The sequence below is a fragment of the Canis lupus genome, chromosome 13 (assembly GCF_011100685.1).
Source record: "Canis lupus familiaris isolate Mischka breed German Shepherd chromosome 13, alternate assembly UU_Cfam_GSD_1.0, whole genome shotgun sequence".
Lineage (NCBI taxonomy): Eukaryota > Metazoa > Chordata > Mammalia > Carnivora > Canidae > Canis > Canis lupus.
Window position 1 is genome coordinate 29620653 of NC_049234.1, and position 27012 is coordinate 29647664.

General features: G+C 40.7%; 1 protein-coding gene across 3 annotated transcripts in view; it reads right to left on the reverse strand.

Annotated features, from left to right (window-relative positions):
- Nucleotides 1–1495: 1495 nt before the first annotated feature.
- The window catches only part of LRRC6 (leucine rich repeat containing 6), a 70679-nt gene continuing 45162 nt past the window's right edge, over nt 1496–27012 (reverse strand). For 2 of the 3 annotated variants that reach the window (XM_038555540.1, XM_038555539.1), the window contains 2 exons: nt 8404–8489; nt 1496–1895 (listed from right to left, as the gene is read on the reverse strand). In XM_038555540.1, coding sequence (XP_038411468.1) covers nt 1718–1895; nt 8404–8489 — 264 coding nt within the window. In that variant the 3' untranslated portion in view covers nt 1496–1717. Of the gene's footprint in view, nt 1896–8403; nt 8490–21057; nt 21085–27012 lie in introns of those variants that run through there. The other variant, XM_038555541.1, reaches the window with a different exon arrangement.

The window sequence follows — 27012 nt, forward strand, 5'->3', positions numbered from 1 at the left end:
GCTCCTCGGCTGCACTCCTGAATCTCCTGCTCCATCCCAGACCTGGGAAAGCAAGGGGCAGGATAGAGGAGAGGGGTGAGGGAGGAGTGTCTGGGCTCCGTCCATTGCGGCCTCCCCCATGCTGTGGACCCTAGGGCATGGCCTCTGGAGGCCACACAGACAGGCTCCCTTGCCCCTTGCTTCTGGTTGGGTTTATGGCCAGTGAGAATCTATCAAGAGATTGGAGGGGAGGAGGAAAGGTCAAATGTTTATTCCCCCAGCTTGTCCCTGTGGGCTGCATCCTGGAAGAAAGTCCCAGTTCCTGCCAGTTGTCTACCGTCCTCAGCTGTCCCTCTGGGGCCAAGTGACCACTTCCTCTCTTTATCCATTCAAGTCCAAGGCTAGGAACTGCCAGGACCTTGACTGGTACAGGAATGATGGTCCTCACACGGCCTGGCCGGGCTTCCTGCTCTGCCAGCCTAGAGGACGGATGAAACTGACTTGTCTTCCTCTGGAGAACCCCCCTTTCATGAGTTCTTCAGAGGCTCCCCGTTTGCTCCTCTCCAACATCCCCAGTCCTGGCCAGTCCTCTGAGCTTCCTTTCTCAGCCCCACATGCAGCCCATGACAACCCACATCTGGTCCTTAGAAAAGGCTCACACCTTCCTGCCCCCAGCCAGCTGTGGGTGAGGGCCACACTCTCCACTCCTCTGGCACAGCTTTTCTCTGGTCCCACGGATGATTCTCCTGGCAGGATGGGACTCCAGCCCCCTGTCAGTTTTGGTTTCTCAGGCACCAGTTTGTGCATCCCCAACTTCAGGACACACTTCAAAACTCCCTTTGAAGGCCCTCTCGCTAAGCTTGGGCTACAGAGGAGGAACCCCAAATCGGAGGTGAAGCTCACAGAAAGGTAACAGCTCTCTCCAAAGACCAACATTCATCCACCTTCACCCCCAAAGTCCCTTGGAGGCCACGCTCAGCAGGATCGAACTGAGGACATGGCACTACTCTGCCCAAGAGTCTCATCCTTGACCCAACAGGCTCATCTCCTGTGGACAACCCTGTGCTAAAGCTCCTGCTGGGCTGGCTGGTTTTTTTTTTTTTTTTTTTTTTCCAGTGGCTGGGGTTCTTTAAGAGCTGCACTGTCTTCTGAGGCTCCCTTCAGCCCATTCTCCTTCCCCCTCCTTCCACCTTCTTCTCCTCATTTTGTGGATGCCAAGCCTGTATCTACAGCCTTAGAGGCTCTCCCTTCCTACCCTTGCTCGCTCTCCTCTTCATCATTCCAAGGCATTACCACCAATAGCCATGAGAAGAAAATTGAAACACTGCTAAAATCATATTAACACATTGCAATTTGATCTGAAATTACGGTTTTAACTTCTGAGCTTGACCAATTTGCTGAAGTACCAATTTAATAATCAGGCCTTTTATCTCTGACTTCATCTCTCTGCATTAGCAGCCAGTCCTGTGATTGAAAATCAACATCTTAATGTAATAGTTCTATGATTTACAGAACATTTGCAATAGCCAACATTTTATTATAGACAAATGAGTTATAGCATTTTAAGGTATACATTTGAAGTTTTAGCTAGTTTAAGAATATTACTGTATAAAATAGAAGTCGAAATACTGAAGTAGTAACGTTGATAAATAACTCTGTTTACCCCATAAGTGGTATACACACACACTGCACTGAGGAAAAACTGGGTCTGGTGAGTCTGTTGATGCAGCCTGATGTTTCAAATCAATGGAGGCACTTCAGGGTTATCTTCAAAGTCAGGATTTTCCTCACTTGGTATAATTTTGGGTTCAGCTCGAACTCTTTGGAGCCTGTGTTTTTTCTCTTGAACTATGTTAGCCACATCAGGGATGGAACGCTTGCTAGGATCTACTTCTAGTTTCTCAATTTGCTTGCTTCTGTAAGAGCAAAAAAGGCAAGAGGAAATTGAGATGCCATTTTAAATTAAATTCCAAACAGAGTCAATTCATTCATTCATTTATTCAGCAAACATCAGCAAGAGCTATCCTTAGAGCATAGAGACACAATAAGAGACCGTCCCTGGTTTCAAGTAGCTCAGAGCCTTGTAGGAGCAAGAGTGGACAAGTAAAGTGCTGTTGCATGATAGCAAGGGGAGGTGGGCTGGGAGACTCTACTCACCTGAAAATATGTATTTATTTCCTTTTTTAAAGATTTTATTTTTAAGCAATCTCTACACCCAACATGGGGCTCGAATTCACAACCTGAGATCAAGAGCTGAATGCTCTACTGACTAAGCCAGCCAGATGCCCTGCATCTGAGAATCTTTCAATAATACAGCAGGCGAACCCCACAGCCAGGATCAATAACAGAAGCACCATGGGCAGGTCTTATTCCTGCATGTAGCTAATCAGGCTCCTGGACCCTGCTGCTTCAGATGATTCAGCCTGCATGCAGGGACATTTATATACACTCAGGTGCTGAGAAAGCTCTCTCTATCAATTTCTCTTGTATCTTTGGTATATAGCTTTACTGAATACATGTTAAATAAATGAAAAAATATTGTACTATTGTGCAATCATAAAATTAAATAAGACATTATCTCTGACCTACAGAAAATCACAGGCAGCATCATCCAGGAGCCCTTCAGATGCAATGCATGGCAGGGAGGAAGGTTCAACTCAACTCTGGAGAGTGTAAGCCTCTGTTGTACTTGTAACCCTTCCCCCTCATTCCTGCCACTGCCTATCCTGGAGGCACTCGAATTTTTAATTCTTCTCAATATTTTGACTAATACACATGGACCCACTGAAGGAAAGTGTAATGTATACAAAGAGTATAAACCATAAATATTCTGAAGACCCAGATTGCACACTACAAACTATCCAGGAAATAATAGTTTCCAAAGACCGACATTATAGTCATTATTAAATATAGCTCTACTTTTTAATCCCCATACTCTTATTTAAAAGGCTATCATATCTGTGGCTTAATTAGGTAAATATGTAAATTCATCTATTATAATTATGTTGACTTTGAGGAAAAGCAGCCTATCTCACTTCCAGGCATATACCTCTTGCCCCACAACTTCTGGATCTTAGCAATAGACCCTGACCTCAGCCAGTTCAGTTATCTGTGGCTCATCCACTTCAGACATTGTGAGGAATAATTTGCGTGCAGGACTTTAATTGGTCATGAGTGTCTGGGTAATAGACAGCGAACAGATAGGCCAGGGGCACCTGTGGATCATGCTAATCCCAAAATGAGGAGCTTTTGTCCCTTGCTCTTTCCTCCCTCAATGTCAGATGCCTGAAATGACAGATGCCCATCATCAGTTTTACCCACTACCTGACTGTCAGAACCAGAACCTCTGGAGTCTAGTAAAAATAACTGGAAGGCAAAATGAATATATTTACTACCACAGAAAATAGCAAAAGAAAAGGTCTAAAATCATTAGGCATAAAACACATTAAGGATTGATTCCTTTTATTAAAGAACATAAGGAAAGAACTTTCTTCTGGTAATATAGAAGGCTAGACTATTTGGACCAAGGATTTCCACCTCCCACTGAAAACATTAGGGAGATCATGAAAGATGTGACAAGATAATAAGGAACCCTATGGTCAGAATTCAGTAAAAGGAGGAACCAGGGAGGAAGTGAATCCCCAAAGCCACCTTTGCCCTGAGGGAATTTGCTGAGGCCCTAGAGGGGTGCTTTTTGGTCTTGCTGACCTTCTAGAGTGTAGGAACAGAGGTCAAGGTCCTGAGCATGCCAAGTAGGCAGCCCGACAGGATGCCCTCTCTACCAGAAGGTTTTTGTATCATGTATGAGTGAATGAAAAATAAACCCACTCTGCCTACCTCCCAAGGGACTGTGAGGAGAGTGGGACAGAAAAGGGCTGAGTTGTCACCACAGCTGGTGCTTCATGTGCTTATAGCAGCCATGGTTAAAAACCATCGATCTTGAATTTAGAGTGAGGTGGTTCCAAACTGGCAGTGTCCTCAGGTAGGGTCTGCCCCAAAGCACATGCCAATGCCTCCTGGCTGAGCACCTCCCAGGCTTCTGAGAAGCCCTCAAACTATTTTCTAAGGCAATGGAGCAGTTTGCCATCAAAAGTAACAAGCACTCCAGGAAAAATGGTACTTTGCATAGGAACCACCATAAACAACAAGAACACAAATAGAAACTAAAAACCTCAAATTATGAATAGGAAAGCATGAATTCTTAAACTAATAAAATGTTTCAGACTTAGTAGTATAATGTTGAACTTTTTCTCTGGGATTGGCTATCCGACAGAGATGCCTGCTCCTCATCTCCATTCCACATTGTACTGGTGCCTTTCTTTATGCACTAAGCATGAAAAAGAAATATAAAATACAGGATCAGGAAGAAAGAAAGTCACCATTATCTATAGACATATAGAAAATCCAAAAGAACCAACAAATTAATAAAATAGAAGGTCGGTAAGGTTGCTCGTTACGAAACCAAACATAGAAGTGCATTACATAGTGGTGATGGTTGTACAATATTGTGAATACACTAAGTGCCCCTTTCAAATACTTAAGATGGTGAATTTTATGTTATATGTATTTTACCACAGTAAAACATTAATTGGAAATCTATATACTAGCAATAAAACACATTTACAATAGCATCAAAATATCACATGCCTAAAAAAATAATACAATATGGGTATATGTAACATGAATCTGGACACAAACCTTGCAGCCTTCATAAGAATTAACTCAAAATAGATCACTGACCTAAATACAAAACACAAAACTGTAAAACTCCTAGAAAAGAACATAAGAGAAGAGCTAACCAATCCGAGTATGGCAACACCATTTTAGATACAACAGCAAAGGCATGATCCATGAAAGAAATAACTGACAAGCTGGATTTCATTAAAATTAAAAACTTCTGCTCCATGAGAGATAATTTTGGGAGAATGACAAGACAAGCCACAGACTGGGGGAAAATATTTGCGAAAAACATCTGATGAATGACTGTTATCCAAAACATACAAAGAACTCCTCAAACACAATAATAAGAAAACAGTGTGTTTGAAAGAAGCACCACGGACCTCACCAGCGAAGATGTACAGTTGGCAAATAAGCAAATGAAAAGATGCTCCAGACCATATGTCATCAGGGAAATGCAAATTAAAACAACAAGGAGATGCTAGTACATGCATATTAGAATGGCCAAAGTCCAGAACGTTGACACCACAGAATGCTGTCAAAAATGAAGAGCAACAGGAACTCTGAGACATTCCTAGCAGGGACGTAAAGTGGTACAGTCACTGTGGAAGACACGTTGGCAGTTTCTTATATAGCTAAATGTACCCTTAACCATGTGATCCAGCAATCACACTTCTTGGTATTCACCCAAAGGAGTTGAGAACTTATGTCCACACAAAGACCAACACACAGTGTTTATAGCAGCTTGATTCATAATTGCCCCAAACTGGAAGCAACCAAGATGTCTTTCAGTAGGTGAATGGATAAATAAATTGTGGTCCATTCAGATAACAGAATATTATTCAGTACTAAAAAGGAATACACTCTCAAGTCATGAAAAGACATGGAGGAGCCCTAAATGTATACTACTAAGTGAAAGAAGCCAATCTGGAAAGGCTATATATATGCTGTATGATTCCAACTCCAGGACATCCTGGAAAAGGTAAAACATAGAGACAGTAAAAAGATCGATCGTTGCTAGGGGTTGGGGTGGATGAGAGAGGGATGAATGGGTGAAGCACAGGTATTTTTAGGGCAGTGAAACTACTCTGTATGATGCTATGACATGGATACATATCATTATATATTTGTCAAAGCCCAAAGAATGAACAACCCCAAGTTTGAACCCTAATGTAAACTATGAATTTTGCATAATAATGATGTGTATTAATGTAGGTTCATTAGTTGCAACAAATGTACCACTCTGGTGGTGGATGATGACAGCGGGGAAGACTGTGCATGAGTGGGGGCAGCAGACATATATGGGAAATTCTATGCTTTTCACTCAATTTTCCTGTGAACCTAAGACAGCTCTAAAGAAAAAAAAGTCTATTAAAAAAAAAAAAAAAGACACCATGAAGAGAGTAGAAAAGCAAGCCCAAGAATGTACTAAGATTTATAATTCTGGCTCTACTATCACTTAGCAGTTTTGTGATCTTGGGCAAATTAATCTCTTTCAGTCTCAGTCCATTAGGAATAACTGGGTTTTCTCTTATTTTGAAGATGAAAGACGGGGGATGGATGGTATCACGTCGCACAGAGTAGGCACTCAACATCAATAAACCCATTCTGAGCTTCTGAGCAAGTTCTGCGTCCTCCTTGATCAGACAGTGTCACGGGACCACAAGAGTTCACAGGCTTGGTTACCTCCCCCATAAAACATGATCCCCTCCAGTCCCAATGAAAAGAACCTCACTCCATGGATCTTCTCCCTCCAGTCACTCTGTCTGCACAGCAAGAGGAAAGAGGTCACTGGCTATCAGAGAGTTGGCGGGCCTATTCTGGCCCTCCTGGTGTATCACTATGTCTTCCATCCTCCTCCCCCTCAAACTCACAGCTGCCTGACCTCATTCCCATGTGCAGTCTCCACAGGCAGCTGTTTGGCTCATGGGATTGCCCAGCCAGAGGCTGAGATGATGTGGATGGTTGGTGAAGTTTGTCAATGATTAAGGAGCATCACACAGATATGCTATGCGTGGCTGGGAGGTGATTATTTCTTAGTAATGAAAATGAACAAGAGAGGCTTTGCTAACATAATGTAGGCTGTAAACACTGTTAGGGTGATCTTCCTGGGTCTGAAAACCAGCTCCACGCTGTTTGCAATGACTGGGCTTCCCATACCTGTGATTCCTCACAAACTGGATTCACACTCTACATGTGTGGATGCTGTTGGAGGTTGATTAGGACCATGAATATTCATGATAGCACAATACCCTAGAATCTCTGTAAGTTACACGTATATCTGACGTGGAAGCCACTAAAGTGAGAAATACGAGAGTGGGTCTCCAAGGTTAAATCCAGCAACCCACCTTTCAGAAGGAATTAACTCCACACCTGTTGTTAGACAAACCCCATGTTCGAAAATCTACAAAACTTCCACAGTTGACTTGGAATATGTGAATGCCTGACTGCTTATATTATGCAAGACATAAATATAGCTCTTGTTCAGGTATTTTTGTGATGATAATTTCAGCATATACATTTGTATCACAAAGATAGTTTGCCTGGGTTCAAAATAGATTTTGCCATCTGGATGGTAAGAGTCTGGAAATCATGACAAGTAGAAGGAAAGTTGAAAGGCCTGGGATGTGCATTCTAAGGAAGAACTGAAATAAGGAGAACTTTGTCCAGAATACTTTGCTTATGGAAACTGGGCTTTGTTCTGACGGTCTTCAGGGGGGAAAGCTAGAATGTTCGGTGGGAAATGGAGGAGAGGCTTCTTGCCACTAGGGAATATGGAGAGCGGGGAGGGATCCCGTGAGAGAGAAGCTGACGCCAGAGGCTCACAGATGACATGTAAGGAGAGGTTGACAGGAGGGCACATGGTGGGGTCTCTTGGCCCTTGCAGCCCTGAGAGTTTTAGGATTTATGAAGTGACATGCAGGCCGTGAATGGGCAGCATGAGCAGCATTATGAACAGGGCTCAGCAGAAGCTGCCCCAACATGTCACGGCCTCCAGACCCTCAGATATTCAGAGCTTCTCTCCCTCATTTGCCGTATCGGTAAACTGAGGATATTACTCAGCTATTAGAAATGACAAATACCCACCATTTGCTTCAACGTGGATGGAACTGGAGGGTATTATGCTGAGTGAAGTAAGTCAGTCGGAGAAGGACAAACATTATATGTTCTCATTCATTTGGGGAATATAAATAATAGTGAAAGGGAATATAAGGGAAGGGAGAAGAAATGTGTGGGAAATATCAGAAAGGGAGACAGAACGTAAAGACTGCTAACTCTGGGAAACGAACTAGGGGTGGTAGAAGGGGAGGAGGGCGGGGGGTGGGAGTGAATGGGTGACGGGCACTGGGGGTTATTCTGTATGTTAGTAAATTGAACACCAATAAAAAATAAATTAAAAAAAAAAAAACAGGGAGCACTAAGTGTGTTAATATGGGTGGAACACACGGAATAGTGCCCGATACAAAGTGAGTGCTCAGTAAACGTGAGCGGTCACTGGTGCTGACTTCACCACTCCTTACCATTTTCCTCACAAGAAATTGGGGCCCGTCTGTACGCGCATTTGTTTTTTAGGGATCAAGAGCCCTATAAATTGAGAGTCTATGTTTTGGGAACAAACATTAACATTCATAGCAGAAATCATTTTTAAGCTTTTAATAATTGTATCTTTGGGGAAGGTGCATTGTAGCCACCAAATGACAATGAAGAGAACTATAATAAAGCTCAAGACAGCTGGGGAGGTGGTACCTTTGGTTTGTGGGCTCTCTGCGGCTGTCCACGGTACTCTTCCCAGACTTTGAGGTTGGTCGCCAACCTGTGATTATTCCATCTACCTGAAATAAAAATACAACACATACTAAGTGGCACATTACTCTCTGATGTATCCTCAAAAGTATATTCTCTCTCTCTCTCTCCATATATATATATATATTTTATACTTTTTTAAGAAGCCAAAAAATTTTAATTTTTGCTACATATTCTATAAAAGAGTCTAACTTTAAGCCCCTGTGTGGTATGAGAAAGTTATATCACAAATTGTATCTTGCAAAGCCACAAGCTATCCTTCATTTGCCAAAGGCCAAGCAGGGGGAACAGGGTGAATTAATTCATGCAACAAATATTTTCTGAGAGCCAGCAACATGCCAGACACCGTTTGCGGTGGAGGGGATACAGATGTGGTTGAGACACTGCCTCTGGGCCGCCCCGCTCCGCGCACCTGCTACAGTAGAACGCCGAGCTGGTGGGCAGGGTCACGCCTCTGCAGGTGAGGGCCATCTGCTGCCCTTTCTCTGTTGGGCTTGAGACTTTACTTGCTGCACAGCAGTGGTCAGATCCATGGGGAAACAGACTAGGCTTGGACTTTGAGGGTCTGGTCACCACCCCTACTCCCATCTGCCAGCTCAGGCAAGCATGCTAGACTCACCATGCATGTTCGGGAAGGGAATCGGGAGCACCGAGGTAGCCTCAACCTTAAACCAGATTTTCCCATCCAAGCTTTATCAAACCTCTGCATCAGAGTGCTGGCCGCTTAATCCGGTTATTAGATGGGGTAACTTGTTTCCCGTTTGACTAGCGATTCTTGATTGTATGCCCCACTGGTCAGAGCCCCCAGAAAGCCTATCCCGTTGTTTGTCACATAAACTTTTGAGGAAATGAATGGTGAACAAAGAGATGAAGGAATGTATCCTAGTCTGGGGTTGAGGGTGGGCTATAGCATCAGATCTGGTGAGGTGAGGGGATCCCTGGGTGGCTCAGTGGTTTAGCACCTGCCTTTGGCCCAGGACGTGATCCTGGAGTCCCGGGATCGAGTCCCACATCGGGCTCCCTGCATGGAGCCTGCTTCTCCCTCTGCCTGTGTCTCTGCCTCTGTGTGTGTGTGTGTCTCTCATGAATAAATAAATAAAGTCTTTAACAACAACAAAAAATCTGGGTAGGTGAGTGCTTGATTGGATAACCAGCTCTCAATGGCAATCCCCCTATGTTGTGGTATGAGACCAGTGTTTTAGACAGTGCACTGGTACATTTATCTATCATATTTTACAATTGAATCCGTTTGTGTGTGTGACTTAGTACAGCTCCCTTACACAGAGGAACAAGCACACAGGGAACATGCCTTTCCCTTCCCATACACTCCTTGGGAGGGCCCATGTGCGATGCAGAAAGGAAAGATCTGCTGAAGCTCCACTAGTTCAGTGTATGTGAATACCTGACTGGGAAAAAAATACCTGTAAGTACCACAAATGGTCTGTGCAATGGCCAGGCTTTTGTTGAGACCCTGCGAGGAAAGGACAGTGAATATTGGATGTGCCATGGATGCGACATTTCAAGTCTGGAAGAGTTTGCTCAGAAACATTTTAAAAGAGGTACAGTCTGCAACAAAAACTTATATAGAAGAATACTATGGAGGAATCAGCCACTAAAGCTACCAATGCAACGTTTACTGAATAATTAAAGGAGGTGGCTCATGGAAAGGTTTGCCCAATGAAGCAGATTCTACTATCATCAAACATGTTTTTTTGTTGTTGTTGTTAATAATGTTTTATTTGCTAGGTGTTAAACAATATGAATGTCATAGTTTTGTTTTGCATTAATTTCTTGCTGGCTAATGATTGATGTTATATTTCCAGACGTTGATGTTGGTAAGGTATGAATGTTTACACTATTTTTATTTATTTACTTGGGGGGGGCGGAGAGAGAGAGAGAGAGAGAGAGAGAGAAGGAGCAGAGGAGGAAGCAGGTTCCACTCTGAGCAAGGAGCCCAATGTCGGGCTAGATCCAGGGACTCCAGGATCATGACCTGGACCAAAGGCAGACGCTTAACCCACTGAGCCACCCAGGTTCCCCAGTTTATACTATTTTGATATTAAAACTTAACTGGGTGGAACTGGAGGGTATTATGCTGAGTGAAGTAAGCCAGTCGGAGAAGGACAAACATTATATGTTCTCATTCATTTGGGGAATATAAATAATAGTGAAAGGGAATATAAGGGAAGGGGGAAGAAATGTGTGGGAAATATCAGAAAGGGAGACAGAACGTAAAGACTGCTAACTCTGGGAAACGAACTAGGGGTGTTGGAAGGGGAGGAGGGCGGGGGGTGGGAGTGAATGGGTGACGGGCACTGGGGGTTATTCTGTATGTTAGTAAATTGAACACCAATAAAAAAAAAAAAAACTTAACTGGGTTCCTCCTTTTCTTTAACTGAACTAGTGTGATAAATACAAATATTCCTGCCCTCACCTCCCTGGCCTATCCTTATGGACATGGAAACACTTTTTAGTAGCTGAGCCCAGTTCTGGTTTATTAAGTCATATTAATATCAAACAGGAAGGAAAAGATACACCTGAGGGGAACAGAGGGAGAGGTTGTTGATGTTAGGGTGATGAGAACTGGCCCCTTCCTCCTGCAGTGTCTCAGGAAGGCAGCAGGACCTCTGGGAGACATGGCTGCATGGTTGGGTGGAGGAGCATTGTCCACTAGAATTTTCTGCAATGATAGAAATGTTCTGTGCTGTCCAACAAGCATCTGAAATGTGGCTAGTGCACCTGAGCTACCAGAGGTTTAATTTTATTTAAATTTACATAATTTTAGCTGACCAAGCTAGAAGAGATGAGAACATGGTTACGGTGAGCCCCAAATGCATATGTGGGCTGCCCAATTCTTCTTCAGGGTGAAGGACATCCATCCACACCAGTTACCCCTAATTCACCTGTGGCCCTTGACTATGTGTCCTTTACAGTTCTGGAAGTCTCTGCCCCTTCCTCAACATGCCTGGGACCTGGCACCCTTACGGGATTGTGAGAACTTGGAGCCTGTATCCCAAACTCTCTGATCCCTGATCGGGCTGCTGGCTCAGCTCTTCCCTCCCACTCACAGGCAGGTGTCCCGAGGGCACGCCCTCACAGACATTCTGCACGGTCATCTCCTTCTCAGATCTGTTCCCGGAGAGCAGGGGCACCTTTGCATTTATTTTTTAATATTTTAATTATATTAAATGAGGCCAATGGTAGTCAAGAATCATTAAATTGCCAGTTTTAAGAAAAAAGCTCTTGAGCCAAAAGTACAAATTTTATATTGCTTCACGTTGTAAATGCACTAACAAGAATGATATGCATAATTAGAGTCTTAAAACACCCCGTTTCTAACACTGTTATTTGTCACATAATAAGCTCAGACAAAGATTCACTGTGTTTATGGAAATGCAAATAGAATCACAAATTTGGAACTTTTCTTCACAGAGAATTTGCTGCGCACCAGAATCTAAATGTGTTTCTTATTTTTAAAAGATATTTTCAGCTTATTTAGTTCCAAGGATTCTTTTTAAGTTTAAAAGTTAGGAGGAACTAAGAAATCAGTAAGAAAAATATTGACACTAGCATTCCTATTAACACCAAAAGTCGTCTTAAACACCAATATTTATATGAACGGCAGGCAAAGCACTTCTGATGAGATCTGATTTTCCCCAGCAGAGGACTGCAGGTTCAGGTCCTGAAAAACTGCTCGTGGTTCTCCTATTATACCTGCAGTGCTGCCACTGCTCTTTCTCTAGGAAGTGATGTTCATCGACACTAAACATCTTATTCATTTGTACTAAGTGTGTTTAGGGATGACTGATGGACGAGCTGTAAGGGCCAAAATATGTTCAATAAATTAGATCTTGGGGGCCTAATGGTTTCCTGAATCCATACAAAGAAATGTAATCAGCTTCCTGAAAATTCAATTGTGGGACAGGCACAAAGGTACAAATCAACGTTTAATGATGTGGTATTACTTTAATTCACATAGAGTCATGCAATTTCATGCAGTTGAAAGTTGAGAGTGAACATGAAGGCAGTGACCAAGTCCCCTTCTCTGCAGGAGGCGAAAGTCCCCTCTAAGGCTTTCCTGGCAGACGACTTTCCAGCTTTTGCTGAAATTTACCCTGGGATGGAGTCTCATGACTTCATGGGGCATCACCCAGGAGGGAGACAATCTCCCTCCACTTTTATGTTTTATTTTATTTTATTATCTTTATTAATGAAAGACAGACTGTCCATTTCTTTGGATCTGCCTGATTTGGATGCATGCAGTGCCTCATTTGGGTGTATCTGGAGTCTTGGAAGCTTGACTACCCTATGTTCTCCTACAAATGGACCTTGAGAACTTGTCTGGAGGTTATACCAGGGGAGCACAGCTACTCCTATACCCTTGACCGATGAATGGTCCTTCTCCATCAGGGAAGGTCATCCTATTCCACTGAGCACGAAGCTTTGGGAGGGACGCACATGGAATGGTGAGGGAGGAAGGGGGCACCCGCCTACCCAGCCAGATCAGCTAAATCAATGTGGTGACAGATGTCATAGTCGTATCACCCTTACATCCTATTTTTTTTTAGTGTACTTTATTTTTTTTTGTTTCAAGTTTTTATTTAAATTCTATTTAGCATACAGTGTAATATTGGCTTCTGGAGAAGAATTTAGTGATTCATTACTTATATACAAACACCTGGTGCTCATCACAAGGGCCCTCCTTAATGCCCATCCCCCATCTAGCCCATCCCCCACCCACCTCTCTTCCGGTGACCTTCAGTTCGTCCTTCATAGTAAGAGTCTGTTTTACACTTTGCCTCACTTTCTCCCCCGTGTTCATCTGTTTAATTTTTTAAATTCTGCATGAGTGAAATCATATGATATTTGTCTTTATCTGGCTGACTTATTTCACTCAGCATAATACCCTCTAGTTCCAGCTACATCATTGCAAATGGCAAGATTTCATTCTTTTTTACAGCCGAGGAATGTTCCATGGTTGTCTTGGCTTTTTCCATGGACCTCTACTTTAACAAAATGAATGTGGTTGCTTTTCCCAGCTATAGAAATCACTAAGACTATGAAACCCAGATTGTGTGCACCGGGTAAAATTTAGTAAACAGACACAAGAGCGAGAGACCCAGCTCTTGAGTCTTATCTTCAGGTTGAACCATAGAAATTACCAATACCTGACTTTTTGACCTACAAAACAGTGATTTCACATGGTTCAACTTTTTATTTATATGAAGCTGAATAAGAATGAGCAAACAATCACTCGACTCCGGGTGAAGGCTTGCTGTAGTGGTAAATTAAAAGAGCACATGAACAAAGAAAAAGGAACCTAAACCAGAGATATTTCTTGAGGAACAAAATATAAAACAATCTTTTAATTTTTTCTTCTGGGAATTTACCCTGATTTCTTAAATTATAGTCTTCAGGAAAATCAGACGTAAATTGCTCTTTTCTTGGATTTTCACTTTGTAACACAGTTTCCACTATTATCTCCATTAAATCTTCTCAAGGAATATTTACTGAGCATCTAGTATATGCCAAACGTAGGAGTAAGTGGTAGATATGGAAATGATAGATTGAAAAATTATCCCTGAACATCTCAGGAGACATGAAGACACACAAGCAATTAAAATACACTGGAGAAAGTGCAATTGAGGCATATATGCATATACTAGTGTGGGAGCACAGGGGAGGAAGGGACAGGGAAGGCTTACTGGAGGATGTGAGGTTTGATATGAGTTTTATAGAATAAGCAGGAATTTGCCAGAAGATGGAGATTATGTAGGGAATGAAGAGCATTTCAGGTAGAGAAAAAGCCTTAATAAAGACAGGAAGGTAAATGACCACACAAACTAGCACAGAATGTTGGGCAGATATAGGTGGAAACAAGGCAGGCAGAGGTCAGGTTTCAGGAAATTTTATTTTAAGATCCTTGGACTTTGCACAGGAGGTGATGAAAATCTCTGCATTTTTTTTTCAACTCAGCTGAAACAGCATTATTCTCAATGTACTCTTATTTTCATTAGCCAAAGTGTGTGGTGTTAGCAAAATTATTAAGTCCAGTGGAATGGCGGTTTTTGAAAGAAAGTGCTTCCTTCATCACTAGGTAAAAATATACTTTTTTTTTTTTTTTTACTATTACAGTTTAATTGCTTCTTCCTCACCCCAAACTTTATTCTGAAAATACTAACGGCATGTAATTTTGTTGGGAACTGGGTAAATGTGTGTCCTGGTCCTCACATTTATTGTCAGAATACTTACTTGTCAATTGCTGGCTAACTAATCTGCTCTTCTGGGCTCCTGTTGGCCTGTCAACTACGTGTATACGTGTATATTTCTCTAGCTTCCCTCTGTTCCCCAGGAAGGAGGTTTTAGAGTCTGCATCCAGGATCACCTAGCACTTATCCATCGTCTTCGAAGGCATCATTTGCATGAAACACAATCCATTACTCACAGTTTGCCCCTGCATAAGGAGAATATGAAAGTTCAAATGGAGATTTGCCCTTAAAAGAATTTAACCCTAATAATTGACTTTCATACTCTCCAGGCTAAGCCTCTGTGGTATTTTAATGAGGATGTGATATGGAATCCAAACTCACAATGCAGGTGCTGAGCCTGTTTGCTGCTGTATCCACTTGTTGGCCTGTTTCTGCTCCACTCTGGGGAGATGAAGGACATGGACCCTCCAGGCCTCATTACCCAGCTTCCCACGTTGCATGGCTTCCAGCTGGGTGTGCCCAACGAGAAACACTGGAGGGAGGTTGGTGGTCTAAGAAAGAGGCTCCAGGTGCCTCTCCCACAGTCCCTACCTGCGTGAATGCCTCCTCCAGCAGTGGTAGAGTGTACTCTGTGGCTGCCCAAGAGGCCTCTGTGGTTCTGGTTTCTTTCAGGTGACGCTGATGCGTGGTTTCCACCATCACCACCTCCTCCCTCTGTCCTGGGAGTGGAGGTAGCCACCTGATGTTATGGGTTTCTGGGTGGTCTTACTCTCCCTTCTTTGGCATCTCAGATCTTCTATTTTCCATGTAATACATTTCCTGATTTACTCCTATGTGGCACATTGCTGTATATACTTCCTATATATTTTTTCAGTACTTAAGTGTTTCCTGACTTTTCATTAGACCCTTAACTGACTTACTCCCTGTTTCTCACACCTCAGGGTACTTGTTAAAACACACATTTCCACAACAACTAATTAGTACCTGCAGATAGTGGCCTGGGAATCTAGTTTTTTTAACAAGCTCTGTCCAGGTGATTCTTAAGATCAGGCAAGTTTTGAGAATAGTCTTACTGATCCCAGGGTTTTTCTGGATGCGATTCACAAGCCACACTTATGGGATATGCTAGGGAAAGCCATTGGTGGGTTTTAAGCATAAGAATAAAATAATCTGATTTATGTTTTAAAAAAGGTAATTTTGGGCAGCCCAGGTGGTTCAGTGGTTTAGCGCCACCTTCAGCCCAGGGCATGATCCTGGAGACCAGGGATCGAGTCTCATGTCAGGGCTTCCTGCATGGAGCTTGCTTCTCCCTCTGCCTGTGTCTCTGCCTCTCTCTCTCTGTCTCTCTGTGCCTAATAAATAAATAAAATCTTAAAAAATAATTAAAAAGGTCATTTTTTCTTTTGTATGGGGAAAGGATTAAAAGGTGGAAAGAACGGAAGTGGGGAAAACAGGGAGCAGCCTTATGAGGTGGTCAAGCTAGAAGATGACACTGGTGTGGACAAGGGTGAGCTGGGAAGACAGAGGTAGTTACTGAATTCAAGATGTGTTTGGGTGGTAGTGCTAACCAGCTGTACCTGTGAGGGTAAGAGGTAAGTCGAGGACACCTTCTAATCTTTGACTTGGACAACTGAGTATATATGATGACGCCATTTTGCAGGGATGACTGTGGGAGGAGCAAGTGTGAAGAAAGAAATTAGGTGTTCATCTGGCCATTTGAAACTAGTCATGCTGATTTATGCATTCAATTGGCTTGTCAGCTGGTGGCTACATATAAAATATCTTTGGTTCTAAAGCCTATACAATTTGCTAATATTTACATTTTTTATTTTCCAAATAATATTTTTTATTTCCTTTGATGTTTAATAGCATTTTAGGACAGCATTTTGAATTCCTCAATTTATTTATTGGTTTACTCTGTATTTAATACTTAATATTATATCTATTGACTCGTAATTAAATGTAATTTCTATAATTCTTTCCTTTGGAAATGAAATGAGGTTTCATAGGGTTTCATCTATTATGAACTTTTAAAATTATCTTAATTATATTGTTCAAATAATAAATGGTTTCACTTTCTGATGATCATAAATTTATCAAAGACAGAAATTGGAGCTGATTCTGTTTATTCTTGTCTATAACACCTTGTGCTTTACATACTTAAATAATGTACAATCTAATGAATATATGGCAATTGGATCTTTATTTTATGTAATATTTTTATTATTATAGAATAATTCTTCTATCATGTCTGATACTCATTTTGCCATAAATACTCTATAAATTTTGGGCAGCCCGAGTGGCTCAGTGGTTTAGTGCCGACTTCAGCCCAGGGCGTGATCCTGGGGCCCCGGGATCAAGTCCCACGTCGGGCTCCCTGCAGGGAGCCTGCTTCTCTCTCTGCCTGTGTCTCTGCCTCTCTCTCTCTCTGTGTCTCTCATGAATAAATAAATTTAAAAAATATTTTTAAAAACTCTATAAATTTTGTTACAATCACTTATTAGAGCTTTGTCCATTCTTTTCTTTACCTGTCTCCAGTCTTTTAGTTTCAGGTGTGTTCTTGTGAACTGGACAGCAAAATGGATTTTATGTCTGTTACTTTCTTACAAATTTTCTGATTTTGTTTCTTTCCTCATGTCTTTCTATTCCTAACTGTATTCACTTTTGTTTTCATTCATTTTCTGTAATGCTTTATAACTTACACATTTGAATTCCACTAATTTTCCCTCAAAATATTTAATATTAAATTTAATTTCAACACAAGCACAGCACACTGTTAAGATCTAAGTGTGAGACCTGAAAATATAAACATCCTAGAAGAGAGCAGAAGCAGCAATTCTCTGACGTTGGTCATAGGAACATTTTTCTAGATATGTCTCTTGAGGCAAAGGAAACAAGAACAAAAGTAAACTATTGAAACTACTTGAAACAAAATGCTTCTGCACAGCAAAGGAAACCATCAACAAAACTAAAAGGCAACCTACTGAATGGGAGAAGATATTTGCAAATGACATATCCAGTAAGGAGTTAATACCCAAAATATGTAAAGAACTCATTCAGCTCAATACCAAAAAAACAAACAATCCAATTAAAAAATGGGCACAGGACCCAAATAGACATTTTTCCAAAGGATATATCCAGATGGTCAACAGAAACATGAAAAGATGCTCAACATCACTCATCAGCAGGGAAATACAAATCAAAACTACAATGAGCTAATCACCTGTCAGAATGGTTAAAATCAAGAAGACAAGAAACAACAAGTGTTGGCAAGGATGTGGAATAAAAGGAAACCTCATGTATTGTGGGTGTGACTGCAAATTGATACAGTCACTGTGGAAAACAGTATGAAGGTTCTTCAAAAAAATTAAAAATAGAAATACCATGTGATCCAATAATTCCACTATTGGGTATTTACCCAGGGAAAACAAAAACACTAACTTGAAAAGATATGTGCACCCCTATCTTCATGCCAGCATTATTTACAACAGCCAAGACAGGGGTGCCCGGGTGGCTCAGTCAGTTAAGCATCTGACTCTTGATCTCAACTTAGGTCTTGATCTCAGGATTGTGAGTTCAAGCCCCATGTTGGGCTACACAAAACAAAACAAGAGCCAAGACATGGAAGCAACATAAGTGTCTATCAATAGACAAAAAGATAAGGAAAATGTGGTATGTATACATAGTGGAATATTACACAACCATAAAAAAGATGAGATCCTGCCATTTGAGACAAAATGGATGGACCTAGAGGGCATTTTGCTAGTGAAATAAGTCAGAATGGGAAAGACAAATGTTATATATTTGGTGGTTATGAATGTGTTCATGTTTGTTCTCCCTACTTCCAATTTCCCTATTTTCATGTTTTAATCTAAGTTTTAAGACACATGATTTCACTCATCAGTGGAATCTTAAAAAAGCAAGTGAATAAGCAAACAAAAAGCACAATCAGACTTATAAATACAGATAACAAACTTATGGTGGCTGCGGGGAAGTAGCTGGGGGTTTGGGCAAAATGGGTGAAGGCGAGTGGAAGGTATAACCTTCCAGTTATGGAATAAATAATTCACAAGAATACAAGGCACAGCACAGGGAATACTGTCAATGATACTGTCATCATGATGTAACGGGACAGATGGTAGCCACACTGGTGGCGAACACAGCATAACGTATAAACTTGTCAAATCACTAAGTTGCACGCCTGAATTTAATGTTACAGTATTGTGTGTCAACTATACTCAAAAAAAGTTCAAGGTATAATATTTGGTGGTTGTGAAAGTATTTATACATGTTTGTTCTCCCCACCCCCATTTTTTCTTATCTTCATGTTTTAATCTAAGTTTTAAAAATCATACAGCTTTCTTTTTACATCGTCTTCATTACTTCTTTCAAGGAAAATAACCTTTTGACTCCTTTTGAAACCTCATTCAAAAACAATAACCACTGTTTCTATAAGACTATTGAAATACTGGAGAAAGATGACAGCATCTCAGTAGTAGAAGGCTAATGGGTGAGGGGGTAACAGGAACTGAGAAATGAGAAGCCCTCCTTAGGTTTTCTGTTCAAGCAACATTACAGGAGCTATAACAGACTCAGTCCTGATTCCACGAGAAGATATCCCCAGGATACCTAATGCAGTGCAAATCCTTCTTTTTCTTTGCAGTTCTAAGAACCTACCAGAACACACAGTAGGTGCTCATTAAAATATATGGAATGTCTGAATGAATGGATGGATGGATGAATAGACAGATGGTGACTATAGAACTAATAGAACTAATAGAAAAGACCCCCTAGAGCAGCCTGTTCCCGTCTCATGTCTACAAATGGGGAAGAGGCAGGAGTTCTATGAGAGCTGCAGCTTCTTGCATGCTGGGCCCTGTTGGTGCTGGGTCTAATTGGAGGAAAAGGTATTTGGGGAACCTTAGGAGATCCCATAGCTATAACTATGACACTGGTCTCTGAGCCAGTAACAAAATTTCAACTTTAAGCCAAAGGGAAAAGAACCCAGTTATGAAGAATCTGAGTCTGTCTGAAACTGAGACTCAGGAACCGGGGCGAGGACAGAGCTGGGTCTGCAGGAGGTCATGGTCAGTGGATTCATCAGGGAGGAGACAGGAAGAAAGCCCCAGCAGATGCACATCATTTTTTGTCTCTTCCACAGTAATTCACACAGTGCTTTATTTGTACTAAGTGCTTAATAAATCTTTGATGAATTGAATAAATATTTTGATTAATTAAGAATTTAGTAATTGTCTGAAGTTTTTCATAATTTGACAGAAAGTCTTCTGAGTTCTAGTGCCTTACTTCCATGTGTGGCAACACACACACACACACACACACACACACACACTAAATAATTCCCTCATCTGATAGGAATAACTTCCATATAATTTATTTATGGGTGCGGCATGTCTTTTCTCTACCACCATTGTGCTCAAGTATATGCATGCGATGTGCTCACCCATGCCTCAAAAGTAATTTCTGAGCTTCCTAAGGTTAGATACTAACCGATGCTGATGTGAGCCACTTGTCTGATCTGAGGGCAAGGGAGTTGAGTCCAGTTACTGCGTGAGCAGTACTCACAACAAGGCTCAGCCCTACAACTGAAATAGACATCTCCAGCCAATCCTATATCAACTACAGAGGAACTGGGTCATTTGCAAAGCCTCTACCTTCTTACATATTTCTGGTATTTATATTTATTAATTATCCAGAGTTCTGGTTCTGAACATTCAAAAATGGGAAGTTCAGACTCCCAAAAAGGAATATTACTAATGCAAAACTTCAGAGCCAATATAATTTTTAATTTTCCTCTAGCATTAGAGGAAGTTTATATATATCCAAATTCATCGTTGATATTTTAATAACTTCATTATTTCTCTACTGTGCTCTGATTGACTTTACTAAGAGAAGCATGTAATTCACTGAGTCTAATAAAAAAGATTTCTTGAAAGAAAACAAGATCTTTTTTCTATTTAAAGAAAGATGATTAACCCACAATATTAGAAAATACATAAATTACCAGAGGCATGTTATTTAAAAATCTTTGAACAGATGAAAATATCTTTATAAGTTAAACAGTTTAAAGTATATTCTATCTCAAACAAATATATACCCCACAGCAAAAAAAAATTATATTTTGGAAAAAATGATCAGAAAAATAAGAAGGATAAGAAGATAAGAATACTGGCTTTGGTTCCAAAGACACCCAAGTAATCTGAGGAAAATTTTAGAAGGTGCAATTACTGACATTTATATGTAAAATCAATATGACAGTTGCATAAGACAGTTACATGGCTCTGAAATAAAAGTAGAATAAATCTAACTATCAAATGGTTCCTCCAAAATTCTTTTATACTTGTTAATGCAATCTTATCTGACAGCTCCCCATGGATGATCATCTTCACACAACAGCCTAAAATTGAAAATGATATTTTATTAAGTTAGGACAAACATCAAGGATGATAATGATGTTTCAAAAGAAAAGAAAATACCCTTTTACAATCTTGCTAGAGATAGTCTCAGTGGGAAATATCCTCTATTGACATGAAAGAGTTTATGGTTATTCTTGCCAGCAGTGGTTCAGAATGCTGGGGCTTTTATACCACCTCCTGCTCCTCACTCCTACCATAGGGAGAAGCCATCAGCCCGATCCTCAGGGTTGGTGTAACACTATTCCAGTTCCATCCCCCCTTAGGTAGAGTTATCCCGAGGTTTGTGTTTTACAATATCTCCTAGAGCTTTCCCACTGGCGTAGCTAGCTTGATAGAGCACTCTCTATTGGCAACCTTCTCTTCCCTACTTCCAGACCAGCAGTCCCTTATTGCCCAAGGAAACTGCTGTACTCACATCCCTATATTAGGTTCTACTTCTAGGAGATCTCATATTAAAACAGTGTTTTACAATCTGTATCTCACAATTTAATATCTATGATAAGTGGCACTCGCAAGGTTCCCCTCAAGGAAGAAAAGCAGCAACCCAGCATAACCAGATTCCAAAACACTGGTGGGGTTTCTACTGGATCCCATTCAAGTCTCTGTGTGAGCCTAATTTATCTTTGACTATGTGTTTGACGCTTATTTAAAATATATATGTATAGTCAAGCATGGTACTCATCTGAGACTACCTTCACTCAAGTTCAAGGCTCAGTTTTAGGGCCATTTCGATAGCCATTGGGATAGGCTGCTAGACCTTCTGAGGATTGGCTGGCTTCTTGTTACCTTACTCCTAGGTTACATTCCCTCAGTGTCATATCCTAAAATGGGTGTGGTTTACTGGCCCCACCCATGGACTTGGACTTTTTTCTTCTCACCTGTGTGACCACTGAAAGCCATTCCTTCTGGATCAGCAGACAGTAATGTTCACTATCCTATTAGGCATTACTACTGTTAAGATCTTTAAAATATATAGTCCATCTTCCTCAGTTTTGCTCAGCGTGATTATTGTTCCTGAGGACCTTATTGGCAGCCAGCAGATGATGTAGCTCTAGATGTCATCTAAAATCATGAGCTGAGATAAGATTAATGTAGGGAATGAGTTTACAGAGAGAAGAAAAGGGGTCCCAGAACTGAATGATTGACAGGCCAGCTTTCCTAGATCATGGCATGAGAAAGAATCTGCAAAGCAATAAGTAGTCAATGGCGGAGGACATCCAGTGAGCAGGAGTATCTAGTGACTTAGAAAGAGAACCAAATGAAAGCAGGGTATCTAACACCAAGTGAACAAGTGTTTACAAACAGAGGACTGATTGTGGTGAAAAACACTTCTGAAAGGACAAATCAGAAGATAAGGGCTGACAGCTGGGTTAGTTATGCGGAGGTGACTGGAGACCTCAAAGAAATATTTCCATGGAGGGGAGGCAGGAGGGTGAATTCCTAGTTGGAGTTGGTTTTAGACATTACGAGGAAAGAATTGAAGCAGCAAATACAGGTGTCTGTTACATGAGTTTTGCTATAAAGCAGATGAGGGCACTAACTAGAGGGGGATGTTTTTATTTTGTACCATTTTGTTTTAAAGAAGGAAGATGTTTTAGCACGTTTTCTAATGTAAGAATGCAGAAAGGGGAAAATCAATGATCAAGTAGAGAGAAGGGAAAATTGTCAGAGAGACAGGAAGGTCTTTCTAGAGTCAGTAGAAATGGGATCTCATATCTGTCTGGAGAGTTTGGATTGATCACAGAGAGCTGGTTCACTGAATCTGCAAAGCCAGGGAGGCCAAGCAAGGGAAGATGTGACAGTTGGAATATGTGGAAATGGCCTTTTGCTGCTTCTGTATTTTCAGTGTTAGAGGTTTGAGAAATGAGCTGAGGAAAAGAAATACCGTTCTGAAAAAGTATAAGTATGAATGGAACAGGAAAACCTAGCAGGATGAGTAGGCAGCCCTTGCTTCAGACCCACTTGAAATTAATAATCAGAGAATAAAACTAAGTTTCTACTGGGCACACCTGAGTATATTTGGGTAGAGGGAAAGTGCTGAGAAATACGTGTCCAACTAATAATGAGACTTTTTTAGGATCGTGGTCTGTAATGTTGACCCCAATATGTGACCTTCACCTCCAGTGCTCAATACAGCAGAATCAAGGAAGATGTTCACCAACTGAAGCTGTAAATATAATTTGCTGTTCAGTTCGGATAGCAACTTCCTTAATCTCAGTTAATTATTCTGAAAGAACACCCAAAGGAAATCATGAAGCATATTCTTGGAGTGTTCCTGTAACTTGTCAATTGAGAGTCTAGATGGGAGTTTAATTTAATGACTTGAAGCAAGCTTCTCAGTGAATACAAAATTTCAGTTAAATCTTGTTAAGCTGGACTGTAATGAGATCATTTGCCAAATATTCCCAGGCTGATGGTGGTAAGATTGTTTATTTATGTATAACTTAGTCTGACCACACATTTAAGAAAACATACTGAAGACCAAGCATAAATCCTGAGAAAATGTGATGGGGGATAATCCTGCTCAAAAGAGGATGGAAATCATATGTATGGTATCCATAAATAAGCCTCAGAAAATACATAGCAGTTCTGGAGAGAAGGCTACCAAAAAAACTTCTGAGGGACATAAAATAAGAATAATAAATGGAGAAACATACATTGTTGAAAACACAGTTTTGATTATGTAAATATATTAATGAATTCCTATAACAATCTATAAATTCAATGCAATTTCAATAATAAAAAATGTTGATTAACAGAGAAAGGAATACTATTAATTAATGGAACATTAGTTGCCACTAACAATGAGTAACATGAATTAACAGGAATTCATGGTGTATTATGTCCCAAGCTCTTTTCACATATGCAAAGCTACATGTTAATTTGCATAATCCTCAAAATAACTTTTTGTGGTATGAATTATTGTTAATGTCATTTTATGGACATGGAATCTGAGGCACAAAAGGATTAAAAATTATTTGCCCAAGGTCATACAACTGCTGAATAGAAGTACCAGGGTTTAACCTGGGTTCTCTGACTCCAGAGCCCCTTCCCTTAATTGTTTCACTTGCTTCTAAATTGCAAGGACAACAAAAATCCCAACAGCATTTTTGGAGACAGAATTAGATAAAATTATTTTAAAGTTAACCTGAAATAATACACATGCATGAAATAGTTGGGGGAGAGAATAATTAGGAAGGATATTCAGGTTCCAAATATTAAAATGTATTTTAAAGATGCATTTAGGGTATTTACTCATTGAAAAAAAATTTATTGGACACTTTCTCTTTGCCAGGCTCTGTTCTAGATGCCAGAGACAGCGCAAGGGTCCTAAGGTAGAAGGCTGCTTGTCATGTTTGTAAAAGTGCAAGAAAGCCAAGATGGCTAGAATGATCAGAAAATAAAGTGGTAAAAGATGATGTCAGGGATGCCTGGGTGGCTCAGTGATTGATGGCTCAGGGATGCCTTTGGCTCAGGGTGTGATCCTGAAGTCCCGGGATCGAGTCCCACATCGGGCTCCCTGCAGGGAGTCTGCTTCTCCTCCCTCTGCCTAGGTCTCTGCCTCTCTTTCTCTCTCTCTGTGTCTCTCATGAATAAATAAATAAAATCTTTTAAAAAATTATGATGTCAGAGGGATGATGGCAGGGGGAGGTTATTAGGGCACTTTGCATTTAACTCTGAATGAAATAGAAAATGTGATTTGGTCTGACTTACATATATTGTACAATGATCATGCTGGCTGCTATGCTGAAAAAAATGATTACTAACTCCTCTCCAAAAAAAGAGTGAGTTCCTGGTTGATAGATGACACCCAGGAGCCATGTTTCCTGACTGGATACATGTAACGTAATAAAAGGCTACACGCACTGGAATTCAGATGCTCTCTACCACTCCCCAAAGCTAAGACTAGTGAATAAAAGAGTGCCTGCAGATAGAAAGAAATGCCACTAGTCGTGGAATGGGACCGAGAAAAACCTCATGAAACAGAATGTTTCCTACTCCTCTGTTACATGGGCAGTTGATCTATTGCCTGATGCTACCCTTCTGAGATGGTCAGAGTGCACCTTCATCCACTACCACACTCCTCACTGCAAGCCAAGGCATTGACCCTTGAAGTCATGGTGGAGGAGGTACAGTCGGGGATGGCATTCTGAGAGATAAGGAACCCACAAGTTAGATTACAAGGTGGTGGGTGGAGACAGAGGAATTCTAGCAGCATGCTAGCGATCGTGATATTTGTGTATTAATTACATCAATCCACAGGATATAGGCTCAGCAGCAGATGTTGGGAGGCATCAGGCATTGTAGGTAGCATGAGGGGAAGGTCTCTTAAAAATGTGGAGCTGAACTGGGAAAACCCTGTGGCATGTCAGCAGCAGAAAATGTAGCCATGACCCCTGTGACAGGGAGCAGACTTGGTGAAACTCGCCTAATAGCACCCTGTCTGCACAGATCCAGCCTCGTTTAGGAGTAAGAGAAGAGAGAAAAAAAATTAATTTGACATCTATGACAAAATGCTGAAGGAAGTGTCTAATAAGAAATATCTTAGGCACCTGGTAGATTCAATTACAAATTTTATGTCCTTGGAAAATGTATACAAAGACCATCCTTGAATTTCCACAAATAAACACATATAATCATCACAGCGTGGACACAATCAAATAGGTCAGCCCTTCACAGTATCCTTTACAAATATATTTTTTAAATATTTATTTATTTATTTATTTATTTATTTATTTATTTATTTATTTATTTATAAGAGACACACACAGAGAGAGAGGCAGAGACATAGGCAGAGGGAGAAACGGCTCCATGCAGGGAGCCCAATGTGGAACTCAATCCCAGACCCTGGATCATGACCTGAGCCCAAGGCAGATGCTCAATCACTGAGCCACCCAGGTGCCCTGTCTTTTACAAATATTTTCACAAAAAGGAAAAACTAAATATCAAATCTGATCTTCTTTTCACTAATCTAGAGTATCTGAATATTAAAAACTACTGATAGGCCACAGCAGATATCTCTGCAGGTACTAGGTTATCAATATGTTAAGTACTGATAACATTATTTTATGAATGGATCAAAACTGTACCTAAGTGTCTACCTGATTTTTACAAGATGCTTTAAAATTCCAAGGTGTTGCCTCGCTAATTATATAATGCAGGCCAGATCCAGGCAATTCTACAGTAAGTGAGAAGCCTGGACACATAATTAGCTCAGTGGATTGAACTTCAGGACTTCAGAAGTTTCTATCATTAGGAATTATGAAGATGTTAATTTTCAGTAACATATACTTTTAATAATAACCACAATAATTACAAGTTAGAGTTTTGCATTTTTTGATAATTTTTAACAAAAAGTTTTTGTTATTTGAACTTTAGAGTCCTTGCACGAAAAACAACTAATTTGGGGCAAGAAATTATTCTCCAAAGGTTGTTTTCATGATCTTTTAGTTTCAGGTGTGCAATTCAGTGGCTCAACAAACAAGATCCTAGAGGAGAGCACGGGCAGTAACCTGTCACATCAGCCACAGCAACTTCTTACTATGTATGTCTCCTGATGCAAGGGAATCAAAAGCAAAAATAAACTATTGGGACTTCATCAAAATAGAAAGCTTCTGCACAGCAAAATAAACCATTAAAACTTAAAGGCAACCTATGGAATGGGAGAAGATATGTGCAAATCCCATAACCGATAAGGGGTTAGTATCCAAAATGTATTTAAAAACTTACAAAACTCAACACCCTCAAAACAAACAATCCAACTAAAAAATGGGCAGAAGACATGAACAGGCATTTCTCCAAAGAGGACACCTAGGTGACCAATAGACACTGGAAAAGATGTTTACCATCACTTACCCTCAGGAAAATGCAAATCAAAACTACAATGAAATATCACCTCACACCTGCCA